Here is a 20,745-nt window from a genome sequence, read left to right as displayed (position 1 = left end):
GATACCATGGTCCATGACATCTACTAGTATGCAAATAATTGAATTAAGGAAGTTCATATTGACCAAATGAAAGATTACACAAGCATGTCAATAGCATAGTCGATATGTCAAATGAGAAAATACATACAAAATGTCAACTAATGATTCACTTCCTAAGCAGTTTCCTTAAGAAAGATATTAACTCTACTGGATGGTCATCGCCATCTCCACCAGCTCAAACTTTTCCAGGAGTGGCATATAGAACCCATACCTATATAAGCAAACCAAAAAATGCAAATTGTAAAGAAAAGTAATGGGGGAAAAAGAAAACTAATAAAAGAAACTCCATGCATACATGCATGCATACAGACATACATACATACATACATATACATAAATATATATCTATATACATATACATATACATATATATATATATATATATATATATATTTATGTATGTATGTATGTATATATATATCATTGTTTCAGGTCCATGGTCTGTGTGCAACAAATTGGTTATGAAACCAAATGATCTCTTCCCTGATACCTATACCTTAAAAATTCGCAAACACCTGGTTTTTATTCTAATTTGAGTTCCTTGAACCTCTCCAAATTAAATGATATCCACCTTGAGATGCAATTAACATTCCACCAGTGAATCTAAAAAACTAAAACCAACTTAAAAATTTCTAAGAGATAGAAAACTTACTCTAACTGGTCGTGGAAATGGCTTTGCAGCTTGTTCCACCATGCTCAAGACAACTGAAAAACAGAGCATACTAGCCTTTTTATCTCCTCATTATATTTTTATCATATCACCAGAATTAAGGATATTAACTTTCCTAAACACTAAACATACCTTTTCCTCCAAAGCTGTGACCAATTAGAACATGGGGTGTTATTCTAAGCTGTGCAATCTATTCCAGCATAAAAACACAGAAAAACGTTATCGAGAAGAAGAATAAGAAACAGAAGTTTAAATGTATAATATTCTTCTCTAATATCCTGTTTTTTTCTTTTTGGAAGAGACAAGCAGTGGAAAACCAGTTTTAAAGAATGAATGACTTAAATGTTTAAGAAGTTAAGTAAGAAAGCTGGAAATGAATGGTTAAAATAGACATTTTATTAAGTGCAGCTAGTCTAGCAGATAGAGCTAATTGTGGTTTGGCAGGAAAAGAAAAACTCTACTGAGATCAAAGCAGCTCTTCAATCAATAATTAAGGGAATTGTAAATAGGAGGACTTCTATGATACACAACCATCACATTAGAGAAAAAGGTTTATTTCAACTGCACAACTGATAAATTCCTCATCTCTGCTATGTTTGTTTAAGTAATATTAATGGTCCAAATTTTTTACCAAGTTTCAATCAAACCCATTGCAAGAAAGCAATCATGTCAAAAGTACAATATCACTGGTCATGATTTTAATTGAAATCAATAAATTACCAGAAAAGGCAAAATAATGGAGTAAAGCCAGTTTTGAATGTCCTGAAATAACTTATCACAAAGCAAATTTCAAATAATTTTAGAATGACACAGGAGGCATTGAAGCATTCTCATCATTATATCTTGATCAAATGAAGCTGAATTAACATAGTAATTCTGCTTCACCATTTATCCGACTGGAGTTTGGTCAACTAACATCAAGATTCAAGAGTTACACTCAAGTAAAAACTAATAGTCAGGCTCAAGAACCACACACTAGTTTTAGCACATCCAAAGCAGTTGAAGCAACAGTGTGTGGACCTCTCTTCTTGATTGATGCAGAATCACCATGGCACCGCAAATATTTTAGAACAAACTGCATTAGGCAAAATATTAGAACACATGAGATTCTTAGAAGCATCATAAATTAAATAATTCTATCAATCCATCTAACTGCAAATGATCCTAAGCTAGATTAGCAGAAATGAGAAGCAAGCTCCAAGAAATGCAAAAAGAATATAAATATGAGGGATAGGACCGGGAAAAGAGGAAGAAAAAGAAAGAAAAGAAAAGTTACACCAGCTGCAGCACAATTTAATATATATATATAAAAGACAAAGCCTTTGGAAAAAAAGAAAATAATCCTATGTGAATAGTCTATCTTTCTGACATGTGTACATTCTAACTAAATGCAATATGTCTACCATAATCAATGAAAACTTTTAATTTTTGTATTGGAAGATTAAATTTACTACATTTGATTATTTGCGTTAGACATTTTACATGCTTAATACGAATTCATGGTAGATTAAGTTAAGAATTTCTAATTGTTAGCCTAAATGAACTTATAAATGACCATTTAATGTTAAAAATTCAACTTTAAAAGGGATATTCCAGCCCAAAAATATATTTGTTAGCATAACTCAAACAAAAAGAAAACTTTATAATACTGAAATTGGCATTGATTCCATTGCTTTCTTTTTTTTGTTTCACATAGCATTTAATGCCTATTATTACTATTAATTTTTTTTTACTTTTAACAATTACTTTGTCATTTAAATGTCTAATTTTCAATAGAATTATTTATTCTTCTAATTGTCCAGATCTTTAAGATATTGCTCTTTAGCATGCATGTTTCTAACTTAACTTTTTTGCACTCTATTTTATGTTGCTACTTTTATTCTAAATTTAAAAATTTATTGTAAATGAAATCATCACCTGCTCTTTAGCATGCATGTTTCTAACTTAACTTTTTTGCACTCTATTTTATGCTGCTACTTTTATTCTAAATTTAAAAATTTATTGTAAATGAAATCATCACCCGCACATCACACAGGCTTAAATCTAGTTAGATTGGAAATATCATCTTCACTCATCCAGGTCTAAGATTAGGGTCCTCTGCTCAAAATACGGTGTTTTGCTAAGAACAAAGTTATGATGGCAGTTTGTGGAACACTAGCATGCTAACTGTCCACTTTTGGTTGTCTTTTGCTACAGGAACTTACATTCAACATTAAAATTTATTGTAGAAAGGTAATTAGGGCTCAGTATTTGGGTGGGGAGAATTAGAATTTTTCTTCTTGGATGAAAATAGGCGAAGAAGCTATTGTGGAAAAATAAGGGGCAATTAAGAGTCCGACAGTTTTAGGGTCTAGGGATATGAAAATGAAAACAGTTTGCCTTGTCTGTTTAGTGGAGAAAAGGTGAAACCTAGGCAATCTCCCCTAGGATTTTATAAGAAATCAAACATAGAAAAGAAGGCATTTACACCGTTACAGGAGTTCTACATTATGGAAAAACCTCTCTTATTAAGTTTGCTACCTGACATTACTAAAAGACTAACTTCACCTGCACTGCAAGAAGATAAGAACAACACCAACCATGCGATTGGACCACACATAAGGACCCAATAGTACTGCTAGACCAACCTGAGACCCATGACACCACTATAAAACTTACATAAACAGTCTTGATCACATTACAAACTTGGTAAACTGAAGCAGCCACATATAAAAGTTCAAAGCGTACAATTAAACCGAACTCAGACCAAACCTAATCGCTAAATATCCCATGTCAGCTATAAATCTCCATAGAAATCCACATCAAAGCTTGCACCTACAAACCAGCTTTTGCTCACCATTTATATGCTTTAACTGGATGCTGACAGTACTGTTTCTTACCATGTTTCTTATGCTTTCTTCAAAGGCATGAGATCAGTAAGGCGTTCTGGTCCATCCAAGGGTAGACTTACTGATTCCTTTCCTATAATATGCTTTGTGTTCTAATTAGGTGCATTTCAAGATTTTTATTTTTTTGACTTGGCTGTTGTAAATTGCAATAGTTCAATATATCTTGTAACAGTGCTCAAAAACTTACAAGAACCTGTTCTATCCTATTTTCCTAATCAACAAATTGCAATAGTGTTCAAGATTTTTATTTTTTTGGTTTTCTTTTTGACAATGTCACATTTTACAATCTCATCTTTGTCTTACTTCCAAATTACCTCTTTTATATAATTCATTATCACTTTTCACTTTATTGATTTTTCCTTAATTCAACATTTTTTACTGTCCTTTTCATTTTAATATAATAAATTACCATGTATGAGTGTTGATGTTTGCCTGCAATGGTTTCTAAGCACAAATTTTACACATTAGAAAAATTACTTAAGTGAACATAATGTTATAACTAAAAGAAATAATTAAATTATTTTATTGAAACATACTAACTGCTATACTACCATTGTATTCAACTAATGGCAATAGTTAATTGATAAACTTCTCACATTTAACTCCGAGTCTGTTATTTTTTCCCTTCGGGCCTAGGATGTTTAGGTTTTTAGATTTTTGTTATTTTCTTCAATAGTGTCACTCTCTATTTTTAATCTCATATTTTTCTTTAAAGTCCCTATAACTTTTTTATTTCTAGTTTTTACCTTGATCCCTCATCTTTTTATTTTTCTAATTGTCCTTTTCTTTTCTAACCAAGTATTTTGTTTCTAGTTTATTCATGTTTTATTCAATAAAAAATTCAAATATAACTTTCTTTTAAATAATCCACCAAGTATTTTGTTTCTATTTTATTCATGTTTCATTCAATAAAGATTCAAAGCACCTTTCTTTTTAACAACAAGTATCTCAATCAATTAACTGTATTATTTTCTTTATTTAATCTACTATCCATTTATCACATAAACAATACTACTAAATAAATAAATGAAAGAAAAAACACCACAACATGTGGGCATTATTGCTTGTTAACATCCTAATTTCCAAGACCCATGTTGCCACATAAACCACTTTAAGCAGATCATAGATATCTATCACACAGATGTCACAATGCCACCATAACTTTCAAGTAAATTCACAATGATTATCAATATTTGTTTGAAGGCATCAAAATGAAAGGCTAATTTGGTAAAACCACAAATACATTTCTTCCTTTTGAAATGAGAGACACAGAGGGATATACTAATGACATAAAACGACCGGATTGACCAAAAGGTATCATTACAAAATGGCGGGAGGAAGAGAACAACAGCAAACAGAAAGTTACTCAAAGTTACCTGCCATGTTGGAAATTCTTGGGCCAGTCACCGAGCAAAAGTTCCTACAACATATAAAACAGAAATATTTTACATGTTACTTTCATGCGCAAAAATGCAAACAATGAATTTGTTCTTAAAATATACCAAATAACAATGTCCAAGACAAATACAAACATCAGAGCATCAGTACACTAAAACAGAGTAGAAATCGGACTGTCAGACAATGCTCAGCAAAGTACATAATTGCATTTATGCATGGAACCAAGATGTTTGCTGAATTAGAAAACTAATTGTAACAACATGATAGAGTTGGGAACCACCTTTGGTGGGCACAGTTAAGCCAAGACACCTAGAGTATAGAATGGTTTGGAGCAGAATTTTAGGACAACTCAGCGACTAAATGAAAATGGAAAAGGGCAGGGTAAACTGCAATCCTCTGATTTGTTTCTAACAGCTGGATCCTGTGGATTTGTTTTCATCATCTGATCAAAGACAATTTCGTTTATTAATAACAATTATTCCCAATTGAAATATCTATTAGCTAAAGAGTACAATTTGTGCAGTTTAGACAAGGTTGCCCAAATAATTAAAATATTGTGTATAATTACACTTAATGCAAACCAGAATGTCAAGGAGTGAATCTCTGTAACATATACCACATATAAGGTAGCCAACATTTGCAAATTCAACAGTTCTTTTAAATTTTTCTTTTGAATGTAAAGACAATTCTCCAAATTCCATAATTCCATATCTTTTAGAAGGGGAAAAGATCATTATTTAGGAATAAAATAAGATAAATAAACACAAAGAGGAAGAGCATTCCAGTTCCCAAAAACAGGTGCAACTATATCCCATTTCAGGCTATGGGAGAAAAAGGGACATGCACTGAATGATGATACCAGCATACAAAGGTATTAACCAATTATCAATTTGGTGCTTACCCCAGTTCTTTCTGCTACCAAGAATGCCATGCAAGAGAACAGCTGTTGGTGGCTCTGGTATTGACCTGTCCAATGCCACCATTGAACTCCACTTTACCTGTATACAAGTTTTCATACATAAGTTCTCTGAAATTCAAGCAGAAGCGCCATTTAAATTTTAAAAATCAAGGAACAACAGAGTCATATGAATGTTGAGAAATGAGAAAAAAAAAAAAGAGAGGAATGTTGAGAGTCATTTTTATTATTATAAAAAATAAGAAAAGCTCCAGTTATCACCATAAGCAACAAATGAATATTAGAATAATTCAAAAAGCAAAGCCATAATCCTTTTGCCCTAAATTAGCAACGGAGGTGATGGTAGAACATCTCTCTGTTTACATAAACAACATCTCATATGTTGGGTCTGCTACAACAGATTATTACAGCATGCAATAAACATATAAAGGACTTGAGGCAAGCTGAAAAGCACAAAGAAATTATAATATCAAATCCACTTACAAACAAATGATTCTGGAGCAAAGAATCAACCATGTCTAACCAATGAACAAATTGCCTAACACCACATTTTCACAACTTAAACCAATGGCCTATATTTTATTTCATATTTTTAATTCCAAAGCGACATAGAATAAGAAAACTTACAAGTTTTCCTTGAACTAGTTCGTATGCCTGCAAACAAAATATTAAAGAGTAGTGAGTTAAGAATAAATACTGGAAATCAATGCTTTATTATTGCAAATTAGGATATAGCAACGCGTTTAATCTATACAAAGAATAACAATTTAACAGCGCTGGAACAAATAACATGTTGAATAAAATACTTGGTTCTCTGAATTATTCCCAAAAGTTTTGTTACCAAAACGGAAGACGGCTCAGACACATTTCGGCCAGGTCCGAGCCTCTCATTTACCAATGCCATATGTACGCTCCCTTCTCTACCGACTCTACTCGACCTACCAACAGCCATCCGGGAGATGCTAAATGTGTCATTCTACAACAAAAATCGACATTATTTCAACAAGAATCGGACACATGCAGCTAAGAAATTGATCAAGGAGGTGAAAATAAAAGAGAATTGAATATAATAAGATTCGTAAAATTCACCCGGAAGAAGGGTCTGGCAATCCTGATTGTGGGTCTACAATGGATGGAAGCAAGAGAAGGAAACTTTAACTCGGCGTCTGCTGAATTAAACGCGGCCCTCTGGCCGTGAAACGACACGGCGAAATTCGAAATGTAGGACATTGTTTCTCCAACATGAATGGAAAGAGAGAGGGTGAAGAATCCCAAGCCTGCAAATGCTTTGGAGTTGCAGAGGTTAAAAAATGGGAAAGACAGGAACGAGAATTATATATATAAAGAAAAAGGGGAGAGAGAGAGAGAGAGAAGGGAGGCGGAGACACCGAAGCTTTTGGTGTCTGAAGGGGCCTCCTCCCCTTGGCGGCGGCTGCTGTAATGAAAATAATCAAACTTGCAAAATCAAATGCTTTGAAAATTATTATAATTGAACTCAATTTGATCGGATCGATTTTTTTTATTTGGAATGGTTTCCCTCCCTTCTGCCTACTTATTGCCACGAAACAAATTATGCTCGAGCAAAGGCACAATTTAAGTTCCAGTCCGGTTGAATCTTTGGCCTTCTCCTCCATCAATCCTCATTCACAAAAGAAGCCATGGAATGCAACCAGTCATCTTCCCTTTCCTTCTGTCTTCACTCTTTCCCTCCGAATCCTCTCTTCTGCAGAAACAATCAATTCTCCAGAACAAAAGCCTCCGCAAGATCCCCACCAAAACCCCAAAGAAACCCAACCATATTTGCCCACAGAAGAAGCCCACCACCATTCTTTGAGAAAAACGCATTCCCGTCCTCTTTACCACTCCACACCAAGAACCCACATGCCATTTACAAAGACATTCAAAGATTCGCGAGACAAAACAAGCTCAAAGAAGCCCTTGCCATTTTAGACTACGTAGACCAGCAGGGCATCCCTGTAAATCCCACCACTTTCTCTTCTCTTCTTGCCGCTTGCGTTCGTTCCAAATCCTTAGCCGATGGGAGGCATATCCACGCTCATATTCGAACAAATGGGCTCGAAAACAACGAGTTTTTACGTGCCAAACTTGCCCATATGTACACTTCTTGTGGCTCCATCGACGATGCCTTAAGGGTATTCGATGAATGTACTAGCAAAAATGTTCATTCTTGGAATGCTTTGCTTAGAGGAACTGTTATATCAGGTAAGAAACGGTATTTGGATGTGCTTTCTACCTATTCAGAAATGAGATTGCTGGCAGTCAAATTGAATGTGTACACTTTCTCTGCTGTTCTTAAGAGCTTCGCTGGTGCATCAGCATTTAGACAAGGTTTAAAGACGCATGCCCTTTTGATTAAGAATGGTTTCATTGATAGTTCAATGCTTAGGACTGGTTTGATTGACTTTTATTTTAAATGTGGGAAGATTAAGCTAGCATGCCGTGTGCTTGAGGAAATTCCTGAGAGAGATATAGTTTTGTGGGGGGCGATGATTGCGGGGTTCGCACATAATAGGATGCAAAGGGAAGCTTTGAGTTATGTTAGATGGATGATAAGTGCAGGGATATATCCAAATTCTGTTATACTAACTACCATTCTTCCAGTGATTGGGGAAGTTTGGGCACGGAAACTAGGCCGGGAGATCCATGCTTATGTAGTTAAGACGAAGAGTTATTCCAAGCAGTTGGTTATTCAGTCTGGTTTAGTTGATATGTACTGCAAGTGTGGTGATATGGATTCAGGCAGGCGAGTCTTTTATTGCTCAAGAGAAAGGAATGCGATTTCTTGGACTGCTTTGATGTCAGGATATGTATCAAATGGGAGGCTTAACCAGGCTTTGAGATCAGTTGTTTGGATGCAGCAGGAAGGGTTCAAGCCTGATGTCGTCACAGTTGCCACGATTCTTCCTGTTTGTGCAGAGTTGAGGGCTCTGAGTCATGGAAAAGAGATTCATGCTTATGCTGTAAAGAATTGTTTCTTGCCCAATGTGTCTATTGTCACTTCTCTGATGATTATGTACTCAAAATGTGGTGTTTTAGATTATTCTTTGAAATTATTTAATGGTATGGAGGCAAGGAATGTGATTTCATGGACAGCCATGATTGAGTCATATGTTAAGAGTGGTCATTTGCATGAAGCACTTAGTGTGTTTAGGTCAATGCAGTTCTCAAAACACAGGCCAGACTCAGTGGCAATGGCAAGGATGTTGAACGTTTGCAGTGAGCTTAGAGCTGTAAAGCTTGGGAAGGAGATTCACGGACAAGTCTTGAAAAAAGATTTTGAATCAATTCCTTTTGTTTCTGCAGGGATTGTCAAGATGTATGGTAGTTGCGGATTAATTAGCAGTGCAAAGTTAGTGTTTGAGGCAGTCCCTGTTAAGGGTACTATGACGTGGACTGCCATTATCGAGGCTTATGGATATAATGATCTTTGTGAAGATGCAATTAGTCTTTTTCATCAAATGGCATCTGACGATTTCATTCCAAACCATTTCACTTTCAAAGTGGTTTTATCAGTTTGCAGACAAGCTGGATTTGTTGATAGGGCTTGCCAATTATTCAGTCTAATGACTCGTAAATATGAACTCAAGGCATCTGAAGAACATTACTCTATAATCATTGAACTGCTTAATACTTTCGGTCGCTTTGAGGAGGCTGAAAGATTCGTGCAGATGAGTTCTCTATCATCATGAGAGAGACAGCAAAATCTTCTTTTCCCATGTTTCAATGCGTTAAGTAAGCTCCCGGAACCTCCCTGTGTTTTATTGGATTTTTATGTATTGTAATTGTAAATAATTTGTTGTAAGCTACTTGGCATATTATAGGTGATTATAAGACCAGAAAAACAAATAAATTGCTAACCATTATCACTTCAAGTGCATATAGAGAAAATGTGTATTCAAGGATCTTTGCTATACTTTAGAGATCACAAAGTAAAGAAAGAAGGTTATATTTCTGATCAATAGGCTATACGAGCAGTATTTTTTCACACTCATTCTTGATATAAACGAAAAGAAAAGGAAAAAGGTTTCCTCTTTTACGTGCAGCAGCCAGGTTTTTGGACTTGCATGTTATGTCACATTCGATTTTCATACTTTATTTTTTTTACATGAATAGAATTGTTATTGGGCTTTGAATACTCTTGCAAAAGCAAATATAATTGTGAATTTTGTAAGAGGTTTAAGGGAGAGACACTAAAGAAAGAGAAATTGTGAATTTTGTAAAAGAAGAGAAAAGAAAAACAATAAAGAAATAAGTGGATATTAGGACGTAGTAAGCCCACAAGGATGCTAATGTCATTGCCAGATCAGCATTTCGTCGCTCAAACTTAACAATGTGACCAAACTTAAAATAATTAAATAGTTTAGTAATTCACATAATATAAATTGAAGGATGACTTTGATAATTTCTTGAATAGTATTTTTAGATTTGATTTCGACTTGATTGATTATTATATTAATATAAATATTTTTTATTTTTATTTATTTTTAATTTTAAAATATAATATATTTATAAATAATAATACAACAATATTTTTGCATACTAACACTTGGCATGACTTGTCCCACAAAATCCAAGAGACTTATATACTAGATAGGAGTCAAAAGGGGAATAATATTTATGTAAGGGGAGTGGCATTTAGATCCCTGCTCTACTCTCTTTCCAATGTAGCAGGACACATTCTAAACTCATTTTATAGTTTGATTAGAAAGACATGAGAATGTGCTCATGTCCTTGGACTTATTTTAAATATTTACGAATCATGAGAATTTTTAGTCTCCAATAAATTCCTATTTGAGAATTACATTATAATCAAATTGGATAGGCATGTTATTCATTATTAGCAATAAAGAACAATCTAAAAAACTTTGTAAGATGCTTCATTCACATGTTATGAATTCTGTCTTATGGCTGTGAAAAATGTTTATAGCATGAACATCACTTTCTCTTTTATGAGAAATAATATAATTTTATTTGAACACTTGGTGAGCATAATTGAAACAAAAAGAAACAAAAGGCAATGTCATTCAAGCCCAATCTAGCAACACTTACAAACTGATAAAGATTGATAAAAAAACAGAAACAAAAGCCTACAAGTGAACAGACACTCATAAAACAAAGGAAAAATAACAACCCTTTACAATCAAAAACAACAAGCGCTCCTTTCAACTGCAACCCCACTTTATAAGAAAGCTAACCAATCCTCAAGTCAAGACAATCAAAGTGGATTGTATAGTTGGGTGTATAGGCTTTACATTTAAGAGCTATATCTTGGCGAGGCAGACGACACCAATGACAGATGTCATAACTCTTTTTAACACAAATGAGCGGATAATGGTGATACCAACTCCAAAAAGTCATCCCAATCTTCTTATTTATAAATGGATATATTCCAAAAACTCATTTTAGATGAGTAGAATTATCACAAATTGCATAATGATAAAACCAATGTTTTGAATCTCTTTTTTTTCTTTCACATATATCATAGTAACATTCTTTTGGATCATCATTTTCATCATGAAAATTAAGTTCTAGAAAGTGTTTGTCACACTTGTGTCAAGCTATCTATGGTAGTGTTAAGCAGCCAAAATCCAAAACAAAAGTGCAATCTTTACATTTGTATGCACCATCAATGTAAGCACCACAAGCATTGCATTGCCCTTCATTCAAATTAAAGTTAAAAAAAAAGAGTGTGTTTGTGTCATTGACGTGGGAGGATTCGAGAAATTCTAGCACACCTTAGACAAAATTTATAGTCATTGCCACCATGGTAAGCAAAACCACTGCAGTAGAGATAACATAACTTACATTTGAAAATGTTCTCTAAATGGAGGGTGCAGAGAGATTCATGAAACAAATGATGTTTTTCCTAGGTAATTCAACGCAGGTATTATGGAGAAGGAACTCACATTGTGAACAATAGTAAAAGGAAGTTGAGATAGATAGCATGCACGCGTCACAACGTTTATCATCATCTTCCTTAATCTCACTGTCTAATGTTAAATCATGTTCATGGCTGAAATGTTTTATCCTTGTGGCTTCTCCATGTTGGTTCATTTCAATGACACAAGTGATGGAAGCTAGATTTTCACTAGACTCCTCGTCTTGGTCATTTACCTGTCCAATTGTAAGATACTTGTCCATTACACAATCCACATGGGCAACAAAATTGCAATCTTGCTTCAAACAATCATAATTGCCATCCTTCATTTGCATTTCATGGAGACAAATTCCACAATCATGTTTTTCAAGCTCCCGTTTTTGAAAAAAGTAGTTGTGAATAATTTCATGGTGATGTCATGTAGTTTTGATGATGCGTGGCAATGAAATACCCCATACTTTGATATGGTGATAAATAAAGTTGGTCGGATGCGAATTGAGGCATAATAAGGAACTTTGGGAACCAAAGAGATAAGATAAATTTTTAAAATAAAATAATATTTTATTAATGAAATAATATTTAATCGGATGTCAAAATCAATCATGAAGAAGGATCACATAGTTGATCCAAGTGGGGGAGAAGATGACAAGCTCGACTCTATAAAATATTTGTCATGACACACATGTGATGAATAGCATGTTTGCATACTAGGAGAGTCCCGAAAAATTTACAAAAGTCGGTATTGTACCTAGAGGTACAACAAAGTTGATTTAAGCCTCGAACTAGATCAAATAGAGAATTTAAGATAAAATTAAAAATATTAAAGTCCCAAAATGGTTTAATATGGTGATTTGGAGTCAAATCGAAATTTTCACTATCTAGGGGTAAAATGGTCATTTGTCATTTAGGGACAAAATGAGAATTTTTCGGAAAGATTTTTGTCCCCATTTGACTTATTGGAGTATGACTTGAGTATTGGAGTATGATTTAAGGTTAAGAACTGAAAAAAATTTATTCTTGGTTTTTTTTTGGAGCATAGGGGTAAAATGATAATTTTGCCACTCTAGGGGCAAAACAGTAATTTTTCACCACCAGGACATTTGTCCAGCACATGGTCTTCCCTTATCCTCATTTTGACCATTGACTAATTGTGTGGTGGAGATAAAAAGGATTAAAATTTTTAAAGTTTTAAAAATGGACCAATGGAAACATGCCACGTGTCAAGTAAGAATATTTTATTATTTTTCATTAAAATCAACCCCTATTTATCCCATTTTCTCTTCATGTGGCTGGCCATGGTAAGACAAAGAGAGGAAAGGAAAAACAAGAAACCTAGGTGGGAAAATTGAAGAAAAAGTGTGGGATTCCAAAGGATCAAGCAATCAAAGGTAAAATTTCTTGATTTTGACTTGTGATCTACCTTTCCCATGCATTTCTCCTTATTTGCCATGGTTAAATTTCATGTTTTCATGGTAAATTCATGGCTGCCCAAATGTGTATGGAGAGAGAATGAAGTTAGATTGATTTGATTTTAAGTTATGTTAGTGTTTTAAGTTAGTTTAGCATATTTAGAAACAAAACAACATGAAAAGAATTCATTTTCTCCCATTACCATTATTGGCCGAATTTTCTAGGGAGGATATTGTAGTTGAAATTGATGATATTTCATCATATATGGGAGATATTTGATGTTTGGTGAGGCTAGAAATTAAATGGGAAATTTTGGTGTAAAAATTCGAATTTGATTATTGACCCGGGACTGATATATTGAATCTCTGTCACGACCCGAAACTCCCATCAAGCCCGTGACAACCGTCGCGACGTCTTGATCGACATTTATTACTCAAAATGTCAACCGAAACCCCGCAAGGCTTTAATATCAGCTTCTCATTTCTCCTGTGGGTAACTGTTTCCAAATACCACATTCTAAAAGATTTTAAACTGTTTCTAACTTAAACAAATAAAATAATAATTTTCGTCTCACAAGGGTATTTGGGTCATTTATCCCAAAAATCTCAAAATCATCTAAAAATATAATATGTAAGTGGAAAACACATATTTCATAATCAAAAATAATTTTGGATGTCTAAAATATTCGTTTAAAATGGAATTATGACTGTTATAATAAAATAAAAATATTAAACAAAATATTCAATTTTCACATAAAACGATATTTTAAAAACACTGCATAAATAATTTTTATAGCGTAAAAGCAAAATAAATTCTTACATACCGTAATACAGATAACCAAAGTATAGAATTTAATTTACAATGACACGTGGGCCCACGAATGACCAAAAGTATCAAAAGAAATGAACCTACAATTTTTGGATGTGGCAAGTTCAACTGTAATCCTCGTCGATATCAGTTATCTACAATCTATTCTGAGCTTGAAATGGGTGAAAATGAGGGTGGTGAGATTATAAAATCCCAGTGAGTAAACAAACATCACTCAAAATATCTAAAGTCGAGTAAAAAGAGACTATTAAAACATTTCATCAAACTGTAATTTATCATCTTTCAACTTATTTCAACCAAATGAAATCAATTTATTTAAAGCAAGTAATCAGTATGGCTTATGAATTTCTTAAAAAGCTTGACTCGTGCTAAAAATTATTATCATACTCAGTTATCTGGGATACCTTGGCCGAAGGCTATCCCAACTGAGTCTGCCAAGGCTATTAGAAAGTCATGTTTTTATTTTGAAAACATAGCCGTTCCTTGGCGTTGGCCGACTTCCCCTGCACATGGTGGTTTGGCGTGAAGTAAACTTTAAAGTTATACCTCGGGAGTTACCCTACTCGCCTCTCCAACCGAGGTAAAAATATAACAGGATTCCGTGCCCCTCTAATAGGCTAGTCCACAGAACCCAACCCACTGCAGCAGGTCAAACCCACCATACAATAAAATTTTGACAGTATGACAGGGCTAATATATTACTACCCAGCCTACAAGGGTAAAATAAAGCAATTCATACAATTCATAAAAAATATAGCCCAGCCAATCATGCCAATACAATAACATAAGCGATTAATTCAATTTTAAATTTACAACATATCAGTGGTCTCCAATTACTCTATTTTCAAAATCGTTATTTCGTTTCAAGACAATTTATAAAATATTTTCATTTAAACTCATTTTGTTTACAAAACATAAAAATTTACCATTTGAACTCATTTTCATAAAATTCACCAAAACCGAATAAAAACATACTTTAGATAATTAAAATGATGGTAAGGTTACTCACCGTGTCTAGAGTGGGGATTTTTGAAATACTCAGACTACTGATCCTCAGGTGCAATTTCCTTGCCTTTATCGGAGGACTCACCACCTTGACACAGTACAAAATCGAGAAATTCACCACATTGGTACTAAATTGAAATTAAACTAATTTAGACTACTAATGCTTGATATGGAATGCAAAAATGTCTAAATTTTTGCCTAAATGCAGTGTTAGCCTATTTCGATCTTTTACTCGATAAATCGATATACGTGTCCGTTTAAACTCCAAATTAATTTTTTCATTTTCTATACCTCAATTGCACCCAAATTGACTTAATGTCCCTCAGTGTGGTGCAAATTATCAGTCTCAATAGCAAATTACGAAAATACCCCTAGTGGGTAAAAATTTGTATTTTTACTCCGAAAATTCCCATTATTTTTCTAGGCTCATAATTCATCATTATTCATCATAATTCCGCAAATAAACATCAAGATCAGCAGCCAATATTCCCCTAGAAAATTCGGCATAATGGGTTTCAATGGGAGAAAATTATATCTCTAGCTTATTTTTGCTATATTTCAATATAACTTAACTAAAATCACTTAATTCAATTATAATCAACCAAAAATCAAACTCAAAACTCATCCATGGAGGTTTGGCCAGCATGGGTGTCCATACCCACTTTCTAATTTTGCATGGAAATGAGAAAAAAATGCATGGGTAGTGAAGTGAAAATCACAAGGAAAATCAATGAAATTTACCTTTTTAATGCTTGATTTCTTAATTTCTCTTGATTTTTCCCAAATTTTCAGGTAGGGTTCTTATTTGTTTTTTTCCCCCTTTTCTCCCCTGGTTTGGACGGCTGAAGAAGATGAGAATTCTAGAATTTTGACCTTTTTAATGGCTAAAATAATATAATATTATTTTATTTATTTTTTTAATGTTTTATTAATTCCTTAAATTCTAGCCATCCAATTCTTTCCAAATTTTCACCATACACTTGTCCCACATATCCATAGCTTAGATAAAATTCTCAGACTTATCCAAAGTCTTGGTGGAGTAATTTTTGAAATTTACACTTTTACCCCCTAAAAGTCAAAAATTACATTTTTGCCCCAAAAACTGAAAAATTGCCCATAGACATATTTTTCATCCCTTATATTCATACCATTCTCCAATTTGTCAAATTTGATCTAAATTCTCTCAAAATCTCAAATTTTGTCCGCGAGTGATAAAATTACGATTTCGCCCTTACACTCTAAAAATCACCGAAATTAAACTTTTTCACTGCCAAACCCTCAAATTATACTCCAATATTCAAATCATACTCCAATAAGTCAAATGGGGCCAAAAAAATTCTTTTCTAAAAGTTTCCATTGTGTCCTTGGGTGGCAAATGATCATTTTGCCCTTGGACAGTAAAAATTTCGGTTTGACTCCAAATTGATTATCGAACTCCAAATCATCATATTAAACTATTCTGAGACTTTAATATTCTTAATTTCATTTTAAATTCTCTATTTGATCTAGTTTGAGGCTTAAATTAACTTAATTGTACCATTTGGTACATTGTCGTCTTTTAACGATTTTTCTTTCGGGGCTTTCCAAGTATGCAAGCATATTGTCAATCATATGAATGACATGACAAGTATTTTATAAGGTCGGGCTTGACAATCTCATTCACAGTCACTGAGGTAATTTAGGTATAATTGGAGTGTAGAAAGTGAGAAGAATTGATTTGGAGTTAAATTGGAGATTTTAGCCGATTAGGCCGAGTATACTGTGACTTAGGTCGAATATCACATTTAAGTGCTTAATCAGACATTTTGCATCCCATCGCATGCATTCATTTAGATTTAGAGAGCTTGAAATAGCTTATGATAAATTGACAAAATTTATTGAAATTCGTGTCACGTATGATGTATACGTGGTGAGCCCTCTAACAAAGGTAGAGAGATTGTGCCCGAAGATCGAGAATAGGAGTATATCGAACTCCTAGTACTATGAGTAACCTTACCATCATTTTTATTATCTAAAGTATGTTTTTAATCGATTTTGGTGAAATTTTATGAAAAGGAGTTTAAATGGTAAATCTATATGTTTGACAAACAAAATGTATTTACATGAAAGGATTTTATAAATTATCTTGAAATCGAATAATGATTTTGAAAAATAGAGTAATTGGAGACCACTTGTTATATTGTACATTTATGATTTGAAATCGAATGGCTTATGACAATATTTGCATGAATGGTTGAATTGATATTTGTGTTGAAATGTATGAAATATGTATTTAGCCTTGAAAGGCTGTGAATTACAATAATTGCCATATCATGTTATTGAACTTTATTATATGGTGGGTTTAGCTTACTGCAGTGGGAGGATTTTGTGGACCAGCCTATTAGAGGGGCACAAAATCCAGATATATATATGTACCTTTGTCGGAGAGGCGCGTAGGGTATCTCCTGAGGTATGGACAAAGTTCACGTCACGTCGAACCACCTCGTGATGATGAACTCCGCTAACGCCAAGGAATAGCTGTGTTTTTCAAACTAAAAATATGTTTTACGTGTATACGAAATTTTAACAGCCTTGGCGGGCTCGAGTGTACGCCTCTGATCAAGGTGTCGTCGAGTACTATTTGATGGCATGAGCCAAATGTTTATAGAAGTCATAAGCCTAAATGAGAAATGAAATGAAATACAACCGTTTGCATGGGTTGGGATAAATTTTCAAATTGTGAAATACTTAAAAATGATGAGATATTTTAATTGTCTCCTTTTACTCAGCTTTAGCTTATTTAAATGGTGTTTGTTTACTCACTAGGATTTTATAGTCTCACTGTCACGACCCGGTACTCCCCTCGAGCCTGTGACAATCGTCGCGGTATCCCTGTAGACACTCATTGCCCGAAATGTCAACCCGAAACCCCGCAAGGCTTTACTATCAATTTCTCTGTTCCCTTGTGAGCAACCATTGTCAAATATCGTGTTCTAAAAGATTTTAAGTTGTTTCCAACTTTAAACAAATAAAATATTATTTTTTGTCTCACAGGGGTATTTTGGTCATTTTTCTCAAAAATTTCGAAACTGGCTAAAACGTAATATACAAGTACAAAACACATAATTCCATATTCAAAATGAGTTTAAAAGTCTAAAATCTTCATTTAAAACAAAATTATGGTTATTTGAATATAATAAGAAAATAAAAGAAATATTAAGTAAAATATTCTATTTTCTTATAAAACAATATTTATAGAGTTATACGTGAATAATTTTTATAGCGTAAAAGCTAAATAAATTTATACATACTTAAATACAGTAAGCCAAAGTATTTAATTTAATTTACAATAACAAGAGTGCCCCCGAATAAACAAAAGTAAAGAGGACTGTGAACCTACGGTTTGGAAAATGCAGATCCCACTGTAGTCCTCGACGAGATCAGCTATCTACAGTCTATACTGAAACTGAAATGGGTGGAAAGGAGGGTGGTGAGATTATAAAATCCCAATGAGTAAACAGACATCATCATAAACATCTAGAGTTGAGTACATGGAGACAATAAAGTAAATCATCATAAACTGGGTTATAGCATTAGAACACATTTTGTTCAAAACACGTAAAGAGGCTTATGAATCTCATAAAAATCTAGGCTTGTGCCATAAATCCATTCTCAGGGACACCTTGGCCGAGGCATCCTACTGAGACCGCCAAGGCTATTAAAATTCACATTTCACATAAATCATGTTTTTGTTTTGAAAATATAGCCGTTCCTTGGCGTTGGCTGAGTTCCCACTCACGTGGTGGTTTAGCGTGAAGTGAACCCTAAACTTTACCCCAGGAGATACCCTACGCGCCTTTTCATTCGAGGTAAGACTATAATGGGGTTTACAGTGCCCCTCTAAAAGGCTGGTCCACAGAAACCCCTACTGCAGTGATTAATTAATATATAATCCACCATATAATAAAACTCAATAACATGATATGACAATTTTGTAATTCGCAGTTTTTCAAGGCAACCAAACAATTCGCATTTCAATACAATTGCCAACTAGCCAATCATGCTCGATTTATCATAAGCCAGTCAATTTAAACAATCAAATTGCCACAATTAACAGTCTCTGTGTACTCTATTTTTCAAAATCATTATTAATTCCAAAACAATTTATAAATTAATTTCATTGAAACTCATTTATTCATAAAACATGAAAATTTACCTTTTTAAATTCATTTTTCCATAGAATTCATGAAAGCATCTAAAAACCACTCTAGATAATTAAAATGACAGTAAGTTTACTCACAATGTCTAGAATGCAGACTTTCGAAGCACTCTGTCTACTAGTCCTTGAATGCAATTTCTTTGCCTTTATCGAAGGACTCACTACTTTGACACAGTACAAAATCGAGAATTTCACCAAGTTGGTACTAAATCAAAATTAAACTAATTTTGACTACCAATGCATGATATGGAATGCAAAAATGCACTGGTAACTATCTAAACTCAGTATTGGCCTAATTCGTCTTATCACTCGATTAAATTCCTAACGCGTCCGTTTAAACTCCAATTTAATTCTTTTCAGTTTCTATACCTCAATTGCACCCAAATTAACTTAATATCCCTCAGTGTGGTGCAAATTATCAGTCTCAATAGCAAATTACGAAAATACCCCTAATGGGTAAAAATTCATATTTTTGCTCCGAAAATTCCCATTATTTTTCTAGGCTCATAATTCATCATTCCTTAACCAATTCTCCTAGAATAAAAATCAAACTCATCCTCACTCACTACATGGTAAATTCAGCCATTAATGGTTGGGGGAGAAAATAAATTCTTTTCTTGTTGTTTTTTTTCTAAATATGCTAAACTAACTAAAAACACTAACATAAATTAAAATCAAATAAATCCAACAACTTTCTCTCTCCTAACCCATTTTGATCAGCCAACAATTCATCATAAAAACATGCAATTTAAGCATGGAAAATGAAGAGAAATGCTTAAGGAAAATAGATTTCAAGCTTAAGTTGAAAAATCCTACCTTTTTCACTTGTTTTCCTTGATTTTCCACACTTTTTCTCTTGAAATTCCTCACCTAGGGTTTGTTCTTCCTCTCTTTCTCTCTCTTCCTTGCTTGGCCGAATATTTGGAGTGTAAATGGCTGATTTATGCTGATTTTTTTAGTTAAATAATAAAATATCCTAAGCTTGACACATGGCATTTTCTTATTGGTCTATTTTTAAAATTTTAAAAATTTAAACATTTTATCTCCACCACATGATTAGTCAAGGGTCAAAGATGAAGATAAAGGAAGACCATGTGCTGGAAAAAATATCCTGATGGTGGAAAATTACAATTTTGCCCCTGGGGTGGTAAAATTAACATTTTACCCTTTTACCCCAAATTAAATCAAAATTAAAATTTTTCACTTCTAAACCTCAAATCATACTCCAATAAGTCAAATGGGGTCAAAAAAAATCTTTTCTAAAATTTCCATTTTGTCCCCAAGTGGCAAATGACCATTTTGCCCCTAGTTAGTGAAAATTTCGATTTGACTCCAAATTGATCCTCAAACTCCAAATTACCATTTTAAGTCATCCATGAACTGTGAAACTCTTAATCTCACCTTAAAATTCCTATTTGATCTAGTTCGAGGATTAAATAAACCTTATTGTACCTTTAGGTACAATACCGACTTTTGTAAATTTTTCGGGACTCT

General features: G+C 33.6%; 1 protein-coding gene and 1 pseudogene across 2 annotated transcripts; one reads left to right on the top strand and one right to left on the bottom strand.

Annotated features, from left to right (window-relative positions):
• Window positions 1-35: 35 nt before the first annotated feature.
• On the bottom strand, window positions 36-7,141 carry LOC18601391 (uncharacterized; annotated as a pseudogene). The gene is made up of 9 exons (XR_016027549.1): window positions 7,001-7,141; window positions 6,753-6,887; window positions 6,539-6,565; window positions 5,897-5,993; window positions 4,974-5,017; window positions 1,686-1,784; window positions 842-899; window positions 692-744; window positions 36-250 (listed from the first exon to the last, which is right to left on the bottom strand). The product of XR_016027549.1 is annotated as an uncharacterized LOC18601391 (transcript).
• A 428-nt stretch (window positions 7,142-7,569) lies between these two features.
• On the top strand, window positions 7,570-9,804 carry LOC18601392 (pentatricopeptide repeat-containing protein At1g71460, chloroplastic-like). The gene has a single exon (XM_007032323.3). It carries the CDS (start codon window positions 7,570-7,572, stop codon window positions 9,619-9,621), a length of 2,052 nt encoding a protein of 683 aa, XP_007032385.3. The 3' UTR covers window positions 9,622-9,804.
• Window positions 9,805-20,745: the final 10,941 nt, after the last annotated feature.

Source organism: Theobroma cacao, chromosome 7 (genome assembly GCF_053813885.1).
Source record: "Theobroma cacao isolate CCN51 chromosome 7, ASM5381388v1, whole genome shotgun sequence".
Taxonomy (NCBI): Eukaryota; Viridiplantae; Streptophyta; class Magnoliopsida; order Malvales; family Malvaceae; genus Theobroma; species Theobroma cacao.
Note: the sequence above shows the minus strand (reverse complement) of the source record. Positions and strands in the feature narration are given on the sequence as shown.

What these genes read in the sequence shown, in the direction of transcription:
- LOC18601392 (XM_007032323.3), top strand. Translation starts at nt 7,570, where the DNA reads ATGGAATGCAACCAGTCATCTTCCCTTTCCTTCTGTCTTCACTCTTTC.